Source organism: Rhododendron vialii, chromosome 5a, assembly GCF_030253575.1.
Source record: "Rhododendron vialii isolate Sample 1 chromosome 5a, ASM3025357v1".
NCBI classification, from domain to species: Eukaryota; Viridiplantae; Streptophyta; class Magnoliopsida; order Ericales; family Ericaceae; genus Rhododendron; species Rhododendron vialii.
In genome coordinates, this window is record NC_080561.1 from 41,221,721 (window position 1) to 41,240,703 (window position 18,983).

The following is an 18,983-nucleotide window of genomic DNA, read 5'->3' on the forward strand; positions in this document are numbered from 1 at the left end:
TTTTTTCTCGTGTGCACTATGGCCACACACTGTCAATTCACACAATTGGAATATCCATACCTCGTGGTTGAACAAGGGTCGTGTTTCGGTTGTTATAGAAGTGTTGTTGAAACTTGAAAGTCTTTCCAAACAAATTAGTGTCAAACGCTGCAGTTGAGGGAACTGGAGGACATAATTATGGTTGACTTGTTTTTCTTTTTTTTCTTCCATGCCTCTCACTTCCATATTCGGAAAACCTTGTACCACATTCACCAGATTGGAACAATAGAGGACTCTCATGATCCTCAATTGGGAGAATGATGAATCTGCTGCTTTTTCACGGGCTGCGAATGTTTGCATGTCCCAAATCGTAGTTATTGTAGGCACACCTTTAATATCCAATTCCTGCAAGGCTGGGAAAGCAACCTGAAAATTGTGTACATGACACCTCGTAAATGGCACTTCCAAATAAAGAATAGTATACCCTGAAGCATTGTCTTAAAATCCAGACCTAAATGTTAATCATAAGTTGGTTCGACCGGCATTTTCCGGTTGGGTGTAACTCGAAAACAATTTTGATAAACGAACACCGGCCTAAATGTTATACACGGCCAGTTGAACCCGCGTACTTGGCAAACCGGCGGTGGGTACAATTGAACCACCAGGGCTGGCTATTACGCACGATGAAAAATCATGTTAATCATAATTATGTTTAGTTTGGTAACCTTGCTTGTTTGCTTAAACATATAACACTACAAGAAATTTGTTCTTTTGGAGACGAATGAAAATTGTCGCAAATTACATATTTTTTTGTTACAAATAGTATATGTGACGAAAAATTAGTATGGGTGACAAATTTTTTTTGTTGACTAAACATTGTCAAGGATTCCCACCTTCCTATAGTGCCTTTTGATGACCAAATATTTCATCGCTAAAAATGAATAATCCGTGACAAATTTTTTTTCCTCGCCTATTGTGCCTTTTGACGACCAAAAATTTCTTCACAAATTATTCCTGTTGATGATGAAAAAAGGTGACCCATCGGTGACAAATTTTTTTGCCAAAAAAGACATGGAAAAAAATACCACTTTCTAGCACCTGTTGGGTTTTGAAACTAGGACTCTTGGGTTTTGAGCGCAAGTTTCAACCAACTACACCACACACACTTTTTTGTAAATAGTTGAAATATCTAATATATAACATATACATTTAACATTAAAATATATTTCGAATGTCCTTTTGAACTTTTAAATATTAAAATTAGTGATTTTGGTAAACATGAAAGTTGTAGCCCTTTGTGTTCTTGTTCAAATCCAATTTGAATTATCTAAATCAGAGTTCTGAGCAAAGAGTTATGTCTGAAATAGATTTAGTGATGAAGCACAACTTTCATAAATTTCGTCACCAAAGCGTAAAAAAGTAGACGAAATTATTTTTCATCGCCGAAAACAACCATTTGGCGATGGGAAAAATATTTCGTCGCCATTTGGCAACAAAATATTTTTCCATCACCAAATGATTATCTTTGGCAATGAAAAATAATTGGAAAAGTGGAGGTTGTTCGGCCACCAACAACAAAACATTGATCACCATCTAGCAACCAAACATTCTCCAAACGTTCATTTCGGTCGTGAAAGATTGAAATGAACATGGATCTGGGTTTCAAGATACTGCAAAGGTGAGTATCAGATGTTAATTTGTTGTTATATATTCTGCTGTGGGTACGAAAAGGCAAAAGGGAGGAGGGTGGGTACTGAGAAATTAAGAGATACTTTTGGAATTCATAAAATTTACGAAAATCCTATGTGTACCGACCATTTTTGGACCGAAACCGTACCGACGGCCGCGCGCGGCCGTCTCCGGCCACCGGACGGCCGATCCGAGCCGTCCAAAAATTTAAAAAAAAAAAACCGAGGGGCCCAGCGCGGGAATCAACGTCATCCGATGTGTGTAGGGTGCTTGATCTAAACACCCTATTTTTCGTGTATATATGTATACACGAAAAATAGGGTGTTTAGATCAGGCACCCTACACACATCGGATGACGTTGATTCCCGCGTTGGGCCCCTCGGTTTTTTTTTTAAAAATTTTTGGACGGCTCGGATCGGCCGTCCGGTGGCCGGAGACGGCCGCGCGCGGCCGTCGGTACGGTTTCGGTCCAAAATGGTCGGTGTATATAGCAGTACTCTAAAATTTAATTGTGTTTTCGTACTAAGTAAGTACAAATTTCTCTCTTCACATCTTTATGCATGCACATTAAATCAAGGTACGTACTGCTACAATAATACCCTTAGCAAGTTAACATAGGTATTAAACAGAATAACATACAATAACATGCACTAACACCTATCATCATCGCTGTTCTTGGATGAAAACAAAAGCAACAATCGCGTCCCAAGGAATTTCTTCTTGGTTGTGGAATAGATGCTACAATATGGATCGAATTAAAGCAAATTGCTAACTATTAGTATACCCAATTTATAGGCTTAGAATCGAATATATCCAAATCTGTTGTGAATTTGCAAACATGATTGGGTGAGCTTGATAAACGAGTGCGCCTTGGTGTTAGTTGGAGAGACAAGAGGTAATGGAATTGATCAAAATGGGTGGGGACGTCAAAGGCAGTAGGATGCCTAGCTGCATTTCGGTGGGAGTAATTAGGTTGGGTGAGAGTAACCTTGTTAGGCTTATTTGTGTGGCTGAGCTTTGAGTGAGCCAATGTATCGTGATGCAGAGAACGTCGGAACCCCTTTGGGGGGTTTTCCCCCACCAGTGATGAGTTGTGTGTGTGAGATTATGAGTGAGAGAGTGTTGTAATTTTGTATGATTGATTCAATAAAAATATTGTGAGTTTGTGTGATAAATCTCTCTATTTCCCATCAAGGTTAGGCGAATATAAATGTTTGCAATAATTCAAGGAAGATAGTAAAATACATCCAGGTTAAGATTCAAACCCAAATAAGAAGTGGTAGTTTTAATTTAAATTCGGTGTAAAAATTGTCAGTATAAGGTTGTAATTTCTTTAAATACCATCAACATATCCACATAACAATTTTTGCATTCAATAAAACTCTTATTAACGAATTTAACTGAAGTGTAATATTCCTAATCTTCTTTTTCTCGTGTGTAGGGTTAATTCTCAGAATTGGAACATCCATACCTGGTGGTTGAACAAGGGTCGTGTTTCCGTTATTATAGAAGTGTTGTTGAAACTTGAAAGTCTTCCCGAATCACTGAGTGTTAGAATCCGCGGTTCAGGGAACTAGAGGACATAATTATGGTCGAAAAAGTTAGGTATTCAAACATTAATAATTAATTAAATTGGAATGGAATCTGAAATATTCCACTTGCTTATATGTGGAAATGATATAAAACTCTCTACTTTTAGCCTTTCATGCTCCCATGTGAAAGGCTAAAAGTTGGATAGTGAGGAGCTAAAGTATTATTATTATTATTTTTTTGATATGGTGAGGAGCTAAAGTTGAAGCATCAATATTTACTAATTTTACATCTCCAATTGCAAATTTTCCAACTCCAATTTTCTATTGTTTCTTCCATTGGTTTTAAAGCATGAATATCACGGATAAATATGCGTATATAGGTATCTAGCTACTTTTTTAAATGCACCCCAAAGACCACGATCTACCCAAAACGCCAGAGAATAAGTACCTGCACATTGAAGTTGAGTTGGTCTTCGGATTTATAGGCGCAAGCACCTTTAAGGTTTTTCAATCCGTCAAGCGTCATTCTCCTAAGTTCGGGGAACAGGATGATATCTTTATTGGTGGCATGTTGTGTTTCTTCTTTCCTTTTCTCCAAGACTACTATCACTTCCATCTCCGGACATATATAAACTTCGAGGGTTTCTATCCTCTTTAACACTGGGAGCATGTGTGACGGGACTAAATTCAATAGTTTCTCGCAACCCCGAACTTCCAAGGACCGCAGTAGACAAAAAGACTCAGTTGGAGGTAAGTTCTTGTCCCATATCGCTGTTACGTTTGGCCCTGCAATGTATAAATTCTCCAAAGCGGGAAATGCAACCTGAAACGCTCGTAGCACAAAGTTATTTTCTAGAACATTTGACAACTCCAAGGTTGGTAATATCAAACGACATTAGCCAAAAGAAATTAAATACTTATACCCAGAGAATATTAGAATGAGTGGCCTCCAAAAGTAAGCTTCAAGGTTGTAACAATCATTGGTTTTTTTTTTTATCCCCAGTAAAATTTATTAAGGAAAACTTGACAAAGGATTCTTCAAGTTGGGGGAGAGCGGAAAGGATCCAACCAATGGTTGGACCGAAAAAGAAAAACCCCCCGATGGGACAAAGCTCAAAAAATACCAAAGGGTCTTGTCCAAAAACACCTAAAAAAGCCAAGCCCATACAAAATAAGGGGCAAACCTAACCCAAGTGTCCCAAAACCTAACCCTATTGCTAAACATCTACCAACCCTTCAATCACTGCTGACCAGCAAGCAAAAAGCCAAGCCCATACAAAATATGGACCAAGCCCAACCCAAGTGTCCCAAAACCTAACCCTAATGGTAAACATCTACCAACCCTTCAATCACTGCCAACCAGCAAGCAAACCACCATACCACCACTGCCAACACGAGCTCCACCACCATCAGAAGTGATGAAGTTGCAAAAGAAGAAAAAACAGACGACGCCCCTCGCTGCCGCAAACTCCACAAGAGGTCGAACTCCAATAGAGACCGCTGACGAACCGCCATTTCCACTACTACACGAATAGCCTATTGCGAGGAAAAAATGTGAGGAAATTCCTTTTCCTCGCAAATAGTGCACATTAAACGAGGGGAAATAATTTCGTCGCCTTTAATAACAAAACTGGTGCTTCAACAAGGAAATATTTTCCTCGCAATAAGCTGTTTGTGTTGTAGCGTTCGGACCTCATAAATGGCCTGAGAAACTGACATTAAAGATTCCAAGACGTTGACGCAAGTCACCATTGTCACCCATCGAAACCGCACCAACGTCGCATCTGGTCACCCACGCCAAATGCCTCCACAAGGACTCTATCTTACTGTTAAGTTAGATCTGATTACACCGAAGAGAAGAAATCGATGGGAGACCTTGCAAAACACACCATTATCACCTGCCGCGTGGACTGTCCTTGCCATTAAGCCAACCGGTTAATAGAGAAGAGGTGAAGCCAAAACGACGACAGAGATGAAAAACCACCATAAAGGCACAAGGGGGGGGGGGGGGGGGGGGGGGGGGGAGAGAGGAGAAGAAAGAAGCGCCTCCCCCAAGCAAAAAACCCTAATTGGTTGGTTTTCTAGAGAGAAGGAGGAGGAGAAGTTCTAGAGAGAGAAGGGAATATCATGGTTGCTTGTGGCTTTGACACTAGTTTTCATTAGATGTCGATGTGTGCTATGCTGCCTATGCAAGTGTAGGATAGGTCCGAAATTTGATTGGACAAATATCCCTTAGGAATAGATGTGCCGAAGAGGTTAGAATAGTCAATGGAAAGGAATGAGAGAAATGATCTAGAAGGGTGAATAAGAGAGTAGGGGTGAACAGAGAGGGAATAAGCAGTGGAGACCTTTACTCAAGATAACAAGGAGGAAAGACAACAGAGCCCTGAAAGGAGGACAAGACCCCCTTTGGAATCAGTGCTCACTAACTTTCTCCCTCTAGGGAATGTTCATAATGAGCTTTATATCTGATTTGATGAAGAAACGTTTCATATTTATAAACCGTACGAGCTAATGCTCTGGCGCCAAGTGGCATGCTAATAAAATGACACGTGTCACTTCCGTACCCCTTTGACTGCCGAGGTGTCACTACCCTCACGATGACTGCAAGCATGACCGCGAGCGTATCCTCTTATTCGCGGAGATCCTCTTCTTCTTTTATAGCCACCAAGCCACTAGATCCTTTTCATTCCCGTTAGGGGAAGGTCATGACCTGTTTGGTTGCGCTAGTACTGCTGCCAAGCCTCAAGGGGCCCCTCTGGCCCTGCCTAAAGGCCAGAGCAGACATTAGAGTCTGGGCAAGCTGTTAGTGTATCTTGGTTAAACTACGTTATCATCTCTATTACATTGGGACTACGCCAAGTACTCACCTGTATAAATACAATTCTCTCATTAAAGGAGGAATATAGGATCGCGAACCTCATATGGTCGTAGCGTAGCGATGGGTAGCGCGTGGCTCCCATGCGCGGGGCCACGTGTTCGCGCGACTAAGGCGCCACATGGCGATTTAGGGTCTGTCGGTCAAACCGTCAGCCCTGTGAAGGATGAGTATACGTGTCGCATGCCCATTGGCTAGTCAAATGGTCAACAGTTGCATCCATTGACCCATCCTACAATTGCCCCCACGCGCAGGTGGCTCACTCGCTGTCACGCGCGTGTGTAACGGATGAGATGGTTCAAATCTGCTTAATCATCACACCCATTTATTACGTCCCTTTCTCAAGATACTGTACCCCTTTTGGATATAAATTGCCACAGATGGGTGGGAAACTTTTCACTTTCCAAAAGATCCCATCTTTCTCTGTTTTCTTTACCATAAAAGCTCTCAATTTTCTCCTTCTTCTCTTCTTTTCCAACTGCAACTCTCTTCCTTTTCTCTTCACAAACCCCTTTTTCGGTCAAGATGGTCAGAGACGACTTAGAGCCGGGTAGCAAGGCCATCATGAATACTTCCATTCGGGTGATCCTTGCCCATGAATGGCGTAGAGCGATGTACTTGGGTGGTTCAAACGACTCCTTTTTGTGAAACGTAGAGGCTTTTGTCCCGAAGGCAGAAACTTTGGCGGAACCTCTTTCTCTGGTCCCTGAGGTGCTCCTGGAAGAGGCCGATCTAATCCCTCCCTTCTCTATTCTGCGCTTCTAAGTGGAGAGAGGGGACGTTCCCTCTTGTTTCATCAACTATGAGGCCACTTCTCAGGCGCCCGTCCATTGGCGCAATTGGGTTGGGGCAGTTTTGGGCAATCCAGCCTCTGTGCAGATTGTCACGGCCTCCCATACCCTCGAACCTATTCGTTTGTCTTCAGAGCCAAGCATTTGAAAGAACAACACTAACATTGACCTTATGGTTTCTCGCTGGAGCAAGGACACACACACCTTTGTGTTCCCTTGGGGGAAAGGAGGACCCACTCTTTAGGACGCAGCTGTGCTAATGAGGTTGAGCATGAGAGGGGCCATGGCCTTCGATCCTTCAACCTCTTTACGACATACATGAGGTTGGTGGAGCGATTGAGGAGGGGTTACAGAGGCGCGGGCAAGTGCGGTTCCCATATCGACAGAGAAGGATAGGTTCAAGCCTTTTCGAAGTCAGGCAAAACATCCTGGGGTTACCGGTTGAGGTACTTCTTCAAGGACTTGCCCCTTCCGGGTACTGTGCCTCCGAAGGGACAACCGACAGAGTTCAATGGGAGGATGCTTCATTCTAATCTTCACCTTGCAGGTTTTCTTGTTTACTAGCTATCTTTCTTCATGATTCTGAATTTTCCTAATGAAGGGCCAAACCACACTGTCTTTCCCTTTGCGGTGAGTATTGCGAAGGGGAATTCGTACCGCTTGGACCCCTATTCTTGGGATCTCTGTTTTATCGTCTGGATCAGGTCCATGTTGACATGGAGAGTTCCATGGGTCGCTATGATATGGTATCAGTGGTGCACATGCAGTTCCTAATGGCCTTTTTTGAGCACTTTTTGAGCCTCGCGCCTTACCCCGTGGCTCTTAGCGGGGATGATGAGCCACGGCCCCGTATCATGCGATGGAGTGGAGTTAGTTTGACCAAGCCGTAGGGGAAACACATTGACGACATCGAAGGATAAACGTGTTATGGACTTCCGAATTGAGGGAGATGAAATCCCAACGACTGCCTTGTCTACCCTCGTTGCCGTTTGTCTGTGTTCCCTTATAGCATTATATGCGGAGGGGGCACATTCTGTGTTGTATCTCCCTGATAGAGTGGTGTGGCAATTTTGTTATGACTAAGGGCGTCGGGTCGGGCACCACCGCTGAAGGATTTTTTTGAAAATATCCACCATTTTATAAAGACTTGTGTGGAAGAGCTATCGGCGGTTCGCGAGGTCGTGACATTGCCAGAGAATAGGAGAGAGACTTTCTTTACTGCCGATAACCATTTACTCTGGCATCGAAACTTGGACTCATTTTGTCAACTTTGTGCGATGTAATCCCGTAATTCCCTCTATCTCTATCATTTACCATCGCAACGTTTCTTTGAGATTTCCAAAGGCATGAAAACCTGGGTGGTGCGGTAAAAGAAGTTACTGGGCTCTAATGGACCCCACCCCTGCGGCCACTCGGGGTATCACCGTCGCGAAACCGATTTCGACCATACTCCTCTCGAGGGTTACCAGTGCTAAAGCCAAACAGCAGGTTTCTTCGCAACAGGAAGGCCCTCAGCTGAAGCGATTGCGGAAGGTATGCTATTTACTAGATATTTCTTTGTTCATTTCTCTCACAGCTCTGGTCATTTTCGCTTATGTAACTGAGCCCACTTATTCCTTCAGGTGCCCCTACTAGAGCAGCGATGACTCCTCATTCCGAGGAGGCTCCTCTAAGCGTCACATCGACTGGTGAGATCCATTCCTTGTCTTCGCCTTTTACCTACCTTGCACCCTTGCTTTGTTGTCATGAGCTCTTTACATGCGTTCCTCTACTCTGTAGACACCTCGTTCAAGTACGAAAGAGGTGACCATACCCCCTTAAGCAAGCTTAAAAGGAAGAGGATGGCTGAGGAATCTCGCGTGCATGAGGAGAATTCTGATAGCAGTGTTGATGACAGTGTCCCAATAATTCAATCCCTCAAGCTGCCCTGGGCTGCTCAGCCTAGTCCCAATGGCAAGTCCATTGCCAAAGATAAAATGTCATCGAGTTAGATGAGGGCTGCTCTGAGGGGACTGGTAGCAATGCCAATGACAGTGATGACCATGGCGGTGAAAAGAGTAAAGATAGTGGTGTTAATGTTGGCAGCGAGAATTGCAACGGGGATGACAGTGATAATCTTGATGACAATAGCGAGGGTGGGAGCGATGACCTTGAACGCGGCAATAGTAGTGATGGTGATGATGACGGCGACAATGGTGGTGATGATCATGATGGTGATGGTGGTGGTGGCCACGAGTATTTGAGCGATGTTATGGAGGTGCAACAAGAGGTTGAGGAGGATGAGGAAAACAACGATGTCCCAAAATTAATGCACCGTCGTAGGGCTTTGATGGAGGAATTCCTTACAGTCCCTGATATCAACAAATCGGCGCTAGAGGTAGCTATTCAAGAGCAGACCCAGCGGGTGGCAGCGGTTAACACGAGCACATTGAACGGGTGCATCAACATGCTGCCTGCTGGGGACCTTTCTGCACACTTTCAAGCTCATGATGCGACAGTGGCACTTGCGAATTTGATCTCCACGGAGGTCTGTGCGAACATCCAAAATGACTCTCTGATATCTCTCGAGACCCCGCAGATGGATTATATTACAGGTGATTTTGGTGAAGCAAGTTTTTTTTTGGCTGAAGAGGCTGTCTTACAACACCCAGCCGATGTTGGCACAAGCCATGGGCCGAGAACGATCGGGGATGACTTTAAGGTGCCAAAGGTGGAGTCGCTTATCATCATCGGGGAAGTGGAACTTTCAAACGAGGCTTTCTTCGAGTACTTTCGCATCTCTCGTGAGGCAACCTCTTTCCTGTCATTCGTTCGGGACTGCGTTCCTCATACATTTTTCAAGGTTTGTAAGCTTTACGGCCAGACCATGGGGCGCCTGCAACTCCATTGTCTCTACACTTTCTTACAAAGCATCAAGGATATAAAGGTGGGTGATTAGGGTATCGACCGGATAGATGACATTGGCCTTACTGTGCAGAACTTTGACAAATTGGGCTTTGAGATATGGTGGGTATGTAAGGAGCTTGAGGCAGCCCTCGAGGAGGCTCGCGCGACCCTGGCCAAAGCGAGGAGCGTAGTGGTCACGGTCGAGGAGGTGGTGAAAGAACGTAGGCAAACGTACGAGCGCATGGCTGAAGCGGCTAGTCTCTGTGAGAGGCTTATTGACATGCCTCTTTGTGATACAGGCCTTTTTATGAAGGGTATATATCTTTGGCGCTTAGGCTTGTTCTCTTTGTTTTCGGTTACTCTTTAGGACATCAGCAGTAGTTGTTGTGTGATATGCCTATGTTTTAAGAACACAGTTGGATGATATTACAACTACTACTTCATTTTTCGCTGATTGCTCATTACATAGTTTGTCTGCCACCCTTTTACATGAAAACTATTCACAAATGAACTAAGGATAATAGAAAAAGATGCTATAAAAATTACTTTTACATCATGGGTAATACATCTTATTAAACTTAACATTGATGGAACTAGTTTTAAAAACATCACTGACCCTTGCTAACTCATAATGGCCACTACTACTGGCCTTGATTAATTCATACGGGCCTTCCCACCTTGGAGTGAACTTCGGCTGGTTTAGGTCCCTCATGACTGCGGTTATGGACTTCCATACCAAGTCTCCAACTTTGAATGCTCGCGGCACCACCCCTTTGTTGTAATACTTGGACGCCACTAATTCGCAGTACTTTTCCTAATTCCTCACAGCAGTGCGTCTTCTTTCTTCCATGGCCTCTAGATCTGCCCTTCTTTCTTCTTGTGTCACTTCGGCCTGGCCCTCGTAGAAGGCACGCTTAGTTTTGCGGGAAGTACAGTTTCTGTGTCACGCCCTCGATTTTCAACATAATTAAGTAATACATTTCAATAAAAGAGAAACCTCGCATATCATATACGTTACCCAAATGAGTTTCCCACCTGTTTAATTTACAAACAAGTCCTTAAGTTTAGATAATTACAACTTTAGTCAAAAGAAAATTCAGTAATAATTAGTTACAAAACCACCTTTAACAAAATGAGATCTTCACAAAGATGACGAAATAACCAGTGATGTCAGCTTCCAAAAGTCTTTTACTGTCAAGCACATAATGCATGCAATCTATTGCCCGGCATCAGAACCTGAAAAGAAAGATTTGGTTGAGCTACACTAGCCCAGTAGAAAATTCTAAACTCAAGCTATATGCAATTTGAATGAACCATGCACCGAGAATGAATGAGTACTGACAGATACGCCTATACCACAAATGACTACCAACAAGCTGCGAATTATCGCCTAAGAGTCCTAGACTTCACATCAATGTCACTAGCCGTTTACTTCTTTAACTAGTTACATTATTAAACTCACGTCATCTCACACTTGTCTATAATCAAATCAAAACATCTTATTATTCTCCGTATGATAGTACAATCTTTCTCGTGTCCACATTGATCTTCATTAAATCCCTTAATTGCAAAACCTTTCTTTTCCTTTAATCCGGTATTTCCCATCAAATAATCACTAGGGTCACCTCGGGTCTAGTTCCCTCGAGCGCAGGGTCACCCCGAGTCTTTTCCCTCAATAACAATAATCAGGTGGGGTCACCTTGGGTCTAGTTCCCTCGAGCGCAGGGTCACCCCAAGTCTTTTCCTCCAATAATATGAATCAGTTGGGTCACCTCGGGTCTAGTTCCCTCGAGCGCAGGGTCACCCCGAGTCTTTTCCCTCAATAACGACCACTTGGGTCACCTTTCACACTTTTCACAATCGACATCATTTCATAATCAATTTCATCATCCCTTTGACGGTTATACCACTGAAATTTAATTAATCATTACGTGATTCCACAATTGGACACATTTATGCCTCCTCTTTGTTTACATACCCGCATCTTACATGACGTACTAGGCCCATACATAAAATCCTACAATACTCTGTCCATTAGTTATTCACTTTCATTCTGCTTCCCATTTTCACAAACATCCATTCATTCAATTGAATCCAAAGACCATTTAATCAATCACATGGTAATATAAGACCAACAATCTACCATATCGCATATACTCAAATACACACGTCCTCACCGTACCCCTATGTACATTTCCCGTACCTTCGCACACCACATGTCAACCCACGACTAGACTCTACGATGCCCGATTATCTAGTTTCTATACTCGGAGTCCGTAAAAGAACGTACTAAAGGAATCTAAGAATTTTATGAGTCGAGAGAGAGAACGGATTGCACTACTACTCGTCGAATCCCTAGACATGTTCGCTCTAGTCCATTGAATGCCACTCTAAGTCAGAAACGAGTAATACTCGCCAAAACACTTGGAAGGATGCGTAAACAATCCCATTAAAGTCAATGAAAAGCTTCGACATGCGAGTTGAAAGATATATGGAAGCAGCTGAAAGATACTGCAGCAGCTCAAGAAAGCAGCTGAAAGCAGCTCAAACTCCTAATCTCCTACCGGTAGGCAGGCAAGTCCTACCGGTAGAACTTGAAAACAAAAGGGCCAACATCTGAACAAAGCCGCTTGACCTACCGGTAGGTAAAAAGTTCCTACCGGTAGAAGCACTTGACCTACCGGTAGGTGAGAAGTTCCTACCGGTAGAAATTGGGAACAGAAAGGTCAACAGTTGAACGAAATAATTTTTGTACTTGACCTACCGGTAGGTAATGAATTCCTACCGGTAGGAATCGAATTCGTTGAGCAGCTTTTGAGCTGCTGCTGTACGTTTGAGCTGGTTACGAAGGAATTTCTCAATCGTTCTACCGGTAGGTGAAGAGTTCCTACCGGTAGGGAATCGATTTTCTGGTAAATTAACAACGTTCTACCGGTAGAAAGGACGGGCCTACCGGTAGGAATCCAGGAAAAATAGACAATTCTGACAGCGACTACGAATTTTCAATCCAAACTTAAACACGACATTACAAGCACGATTCATGCACCAAATCACTCATAAAACATATAAAGAGAGGTAGAATTCCCTACCTCAAGTCGGGAAGCGAAACCCACGCAATTTGAGTAAGCCCTAGCTTCCGGAACCTCAAAATCAGTTGAATACTCCTCTCCGAGCTAGACCCAACTGAATACACGCTCAAGACCACGTACGGAGGGTGGAATGGAGGTCAATCTTCATGAGTTTTGAGAGTGGAGGTTGATTGGAGTTGATTTTGAGTGGGAGTGGAGGAGAGCCGAGAGAGAGATATGTGAGAGTTAGAGAGAGAGCCGAGAGATAGAAATGAGAAAGAGGAAAGCATTCCTCTGGGAATAATAGAGGTGGGGGAAATAATCCCATGCCCTCACACCACACACTCACACATGCACCTCTCATCTATTTACCTTTATATCCTTCCACAAATGCGTCAATCCATATATCCATACCGTTTATCTCGACAAGCCGTACAGTTATATAAAAAAAAAATATAGGCCTAAAATACGGGTCTCTACACCCTACCCTCCTTAAAAAAAATTTCGTCCTCGAAATTAGATAAGGCAAGCCTAATCATGCCAAGCATCACATCAACATACTCCAACTGTAACACTATCCATTATACAACAATTCAATTACCATCAAAGTCTATGTCTAGATTCACATCAAGCAAACCACAACAAACACGCGTATATCTTTCGAACTTCGTACCCCCATTTCCACGTAACCATGCACTAACAACATCGGCTTACCTTTCAACAATGGATTACACGAGTCTACGGTACGCATCGGTTTCTCATCATAGGGCACTTAAGCTCCTAATTCAATTTCGGACCTTTCTAACACATGCAAAGGATTTATTTCATACCTCCTCAATCTCCGTATACATAATGCGTCATATATTTTGAAAAAGTTAGGCGGCAACGTCAAACGGTTCACAGTTTCTAAACTTTTCTTTATTATACAAATCCCATACACAATCATCTATCTCACCATTGAGATCTTACCTCCTAAGTATAACCAGATAATCCAATTGACTTCCCGAGACTTCCATCTAGAATGGGCGGTGATCAAGCGCCTCTTCCAAGTGGATTTCACCGGTTGTCGCCTGGGTATCCCAAAACACGCACATAGTGTCCGACACTTAAACTATCTTTCTTACGGTGAACGCTTCTTTTCTGCCCAGAACGAGACAAACCCCAACGCAACTATGCTTTACGAAATTCATGACTTCCCTTCTTCAAATAACATTGGGTGACGTCGACGGTCAACATAATCCTTTGGTCAGCCCTCCGCAGTTAGCAATCTTTGACGATCTTTACCTTTCTCTTTTCGGTCATTCTCCCTCGAGCTTCCAACTATCGTTGGCGAATCGAATTAATTGTTTTAGCGGGTCCATAACACAAGCCAATCCTTCTAAAGGCCGCACCAAATTTTCACTCTAGGTTGGGTCATTCTATATTACGAGAAGGATTCGATTCGTCATCTCAAATGAAACGAATAAGCTACAAAACTCAAGCAGCATTAATCAAGAATTTGAAGAACAGCAATAGGGCATCTGAAATTTAGAGAGCACTTGGAATCTTTACGGCGGTTCGGCAACAAACTCGAAGTACCTATTTATGCCAACTCACGAAATTTGAAGTGACAGGTCATAACTCTCTTATTGCTTTACAAGTCAGAGGAGTCAACGGATAACATTTTTCAAACGAAAGATTTCGATATTATGAATAAGTTCCAGGTAATGAGACTGATCTCGCGCAAACCAATTGATCCAAAATAGGAAATTTTCCATACTAGAAATGAGTAGAACTTTCAACAATTTGAGACTAAGCATCACAAGATGAATCATGTGCCTCCAGAATCGAGGAACCACGACAGAGTAAAATACCATTGAAAGTAATTTCCACAATTGAATTTGTATTGAACGGTGTCAATGAATAGACATCAATAGATATGTCACCACAAGATTTGACTCCAACAATGGAAATTCGAACCAACCAAATAGGCAAGGGCAAACAAATAGATACAAAGAGGATATGAGTTCAAATCATATGACTTCTTAGTCATGGGACCACAATGAATGATGGCCCAAGCAGGCAATGATGGGTACAAGGTCTAAATTTTGATAGTGTTAACGAATTTGTATTTCATACGGTACATAGCTAAAGGTTGGGTTCAACAGATTGATGTTGCAAATTAAATACTCATATGGAATAACGGTTATAAGCAAACGACGAAAATGATAATCGCATCAAGGAAATCTAAACTGACCAATGAAAACTTATCTCAAGCAGGATGATGTCAAATAAGACCTCGAATAGGGAACGAGAAACACTTGTCAAATTTGATAGCAACAGTGTCATAAGATACTTCGCTATAAGAATTTAAATATGCCCAAGAAAAGTTAGGAAGGGATCGCATGACAATTGACTCAAATACTGAGAATTATAACGGGTCATCCACCCACTGGATTTCATGGAAGAATAAATTACGATACAATTCTGGCAATATTCAGCTCGGCCAATGAAAGATGGTAATAAAAGAAACAACTCTTCTAAACTCACATTTGAGATGTCACCAATCATCATGGATACAAACAATCCCTGTCCAAATCAGACCAAATCTCGATATAAGCAATTTAAAGAGGTCAAAGACAACACTTCAATACGGAATGATTAACCTCTAATCTCGGCAAATATGATCTATCGATATTTCTCAACACGCGTGGACTAAGATTTCTTATTTTCTATTCCAAACATGGACAAGAATAGGATTCTCAATGAGTGAAATGCTTCCAAATCAAAGGTATTGTAGAGAATGAGTAGCACAACTAGGAATAAATGATACCTCAAACAAGTGACGCTTCTAAGAGCTAGAGAATAAGGGGGGGTGGTAGTTTAGCGGCGGAACTGCATCTGTTGCTGTTTCGACGTATGTGTTTCCTGCTGCATCGAGCTCGACTCACCATGTACTCCCAATCCCCGAGGACAATTCCTTGCCATGTGGCCACGTTCACCGCAAGTATAACAAGATCCCCCACGCCGTGGACATTGAGAACGAATATGGCCAAACTGACGACATCGATAACACATAGTCTGACACTTGAGAAGAGCTCTTGGAGTCCCGATATAAAGAGGTGGCTTAAAGCCCTGCTGGTCCTGAGTAAAGTGATTTAATACTCTAGGTTTCTGCCTTCCTGAACTCTCAACACTCTTAGAAGATGATTTTGTGCTAACGACTCGATGCCTAATTTCTCCCACATTCACACCACCTTGCGCACCTTCCAGTGTCTCGACACCTTTTCCGCACTCAGCAATCTCAGGAAACATCGCTTCATCCCTGGTACATTGACTCACTTCATTCTCCCCGTTTGCACTACAGCCCTGGTGCTCACGATCCCCAGTCTCACCACACCTATCTCCACGTCTCGAAGACATCCTACTATGGAAGCATAAGAAATGAAATCATCAACATTAGCCACCTAATTATGTGCTACAGGTCTCCAACCTTTCCAACCGAAGTCAACAACTTTGTGCCACTCTATGTGATATATATATGCAATGTCACATCGACATACTGACTCTTCATGCAAGCACACATGTGATTTTTGTAAAAAGATGCATCGATTTTTTTTGAACCCATGAGACCAAAAGTCTCCCCACGGTCTCGAGGTGTTCTAAACTTATGCTCTGATACCAAGTTGTCACGCCCTCGATTTTCAACATAATTAAGTAATACATTTCAATAAAAGAGAAACCTCGCATATCATATACGTTACCCAAATGAGTTTCCCACCTGTTTAATTTACAAACAAGTCCTTAAGTTTAGATAATTACAACTTTAGTCAAAAGAAAATTCAGTAATAATTAGTTACAAAACCACCTTTAACAAAATGAGATCTTCACAAAGATGACGAAATAACCAGTGATGTCAGCTTCCAAAAGTCTTTTACTGTCAAGCACATAATGCATGCAATCTATTGCCCGGCATCAGAACCTGAAAAGAAAGATTTGGTTGAGCTACACTAGCCCAGTAGAAAATTCTAAACTCAAGCTATATGCAATTTGAATGAACCATGCACCGAGAATGAATGAGTACTGACAGATACGCCTATACCACAAATGACTACCAACAAGCTGCGAATTATCGCCTAAGAGTCCTAGACTTCACATCAATGTCACTAGCCGTTTACTTCTTTAACTAGTTACATTATTAAACTCACGTCATCTCACACTTGTCTATAATCAAATCAAAACATCTTATTATTCTCCGTATGATAGTACAATCTTTCTCGTGTCCACATTGATCTTCATTAAATCCCTTAATTGCAAAACCTTTCTTTTCCTTTAATCCGGTATTTCCCATCAAATAATCACTAGGGTCACCTCGGGTCTAGTTCCCTCGAGCGCAGGGTCACCCCGAGTCTTTTCCCTCAATAACAATAATCAGGTGGGGTCACCTTGGGTCTAGTTCCCTCGAGCGCAGGGTCACCCCAAGTCTTTTCCTCCAATAATATGAATCAGTTGGGTCACCTCGGGTCTAGTTCCCTCGAGCGCAGGGTCACCCCGAGTCTTTTCCCTCAATAACGACCACTTGGGTCACCTTTCACACTTTTCACAATCGACATCATTTCATAATCAATTTCATCATCCCTTTGACGGTTATACCACTGAAATTTAATTAATCATTACGTGATTCCACAATTGGACACATTTATGCCTCCTCTTTGTTTACATACCCGCATCTTACATGACGTACTAGGCCCATACATAAAATCCTACAATACTCTGTCCATTAGTTATTCACTTTCATTCTGCTTCCCATTTTCACAAACATCCATTCATTCAATTGAATCCAAAGACCATTTAATCAATCACATGGTAATATAAGACCAACAATCTACCATATCGCATATACTCAAATACACACGTCCTCACCGTACCCCTATGTACATTTCCCGTACCTTCGCACACCACATGTCAACCCACGACTAGACTCTACGATGCCCGATTATCTAGTTTCTATACTCGGAGTCCGTAAAAGAACGTACTAAAGGAATCTAAGAATTTTATGAGTCGAGAGAGAGAACGGATTGCACTACTACTCGTCGAATCCCTAGACATGTTCGCTCTAGTCCATTGAATGCCACTCTAAGTCAGAAACGAGTAATACTCGCCAAAACACTTGGAAGGATGCGTAAACAATCCCATTAAAGTCAATGAAAAGCTTCGACATGCGAGTTGAAAGATATATGGAAGCAGCTGAAAGATACTGCAGCAGCTCAAGAAAGCAGCTGAAAGCAGCTCAAACTCCTAATCTCCTACCGGTAGGCAGGCAAGTCCTACCGGTAGAACTTGAAAACAAAAGGGCCAACATCTGAACAAAGCCGCTTGACCTACCGGTAGGTAAAAAGTTCCTACCGGTAGAAGCACTTGACCTACCGGTAGGTGAGAAGTTCCTACCGGTAGAAATTGGGAACAGAAAGGTCAACAGTTGAACGAAATAATTTTTGTACTTGACCTACCGGTAGGTAATGAATTCCTACCGGTAGGAATCGAATTCGTTGAGCAGCTTTTGAGCTGCTGCTGTACGTTTGAGCTGGTTACGAAGGAATTTCTCAATCGTTCTACCGGTAGGTGAAGAGTTCCTACCGGTAGGGAATCGATTTTCTGGTAAATTAACAACGTTCTACCGGTAGAAAGGACGGGCCTACCGGTAGGAATCCAGGAAAAATAGACAATTCTGACAGCGACTACGAATTTTCAATCCAAACTTAAACACGACATTACAAGCACGATTCATGCACCAAATCACTCATAAAACATATAAAGAGAGGTAGAATTCCCTACCTCAAGTCGGGAAGCGAAACCCACGCAATTTGAGTAAGCCCTAGCTTCCGGAACCTCAAAATCAGTTGAATACTCCTCTCCGAGCTAGACCCAACTGAATACACGCTCAAGACCACGTACGGAGGGTGGAATGGAGGTCAATCTTCATGAGTTTTGAGAGTGGAGGTTGATTGGAGTTGATTTTGAGTGGGAGTGGAGGAGAGCCGAGAGAGAGATATGTGAGAGTTAGAGAGAGAGCCGAGAGATAGAAATGAGAAAGAGGAAAGCATTCCTCTGGGAATAATAGAGGTGGGGGAAATAATCCCATGCCCTCACACCACACACTCACACATGCACCTCTCATCTA

General features: G+C 42.6%; 1 protein-coding gene across 44 annotated transcripts in view; it reads right to left on the minus strand.

The window, feature by feature from the left end:
• Positions 1-18,983, minus strand: part of LOC131326035 (uncharacterized) — a 138,746-nt gene that overhangs the window by 51,517 nt on the left and 68,246 nt on the right. For 32 of the 44 annotated variants that reach the window (XM_058358621.1, XM_058358617.1, XM_058358597.1 and 29 more), the window contains one exon: positions 3,140-3,241. The exons of 8 other annotated variants lie outside the window; for them this stretch is intronic. In XM_058358621.1, the coding sequence (XP_058214604.1) occupies positions 3,140-3,241 (102 nt within the window). Of the gene's footprint in view, positions 1-3,139; positions 3,242-3,648; positions 3,696-18,983 lie in introns of all 44 variants that reach the window. 4 more of the 44 variants (XM_058358611.1, XM_058358598.1, XM_058358624.1 and 1 more) reach the window with 4 other exon arrangements.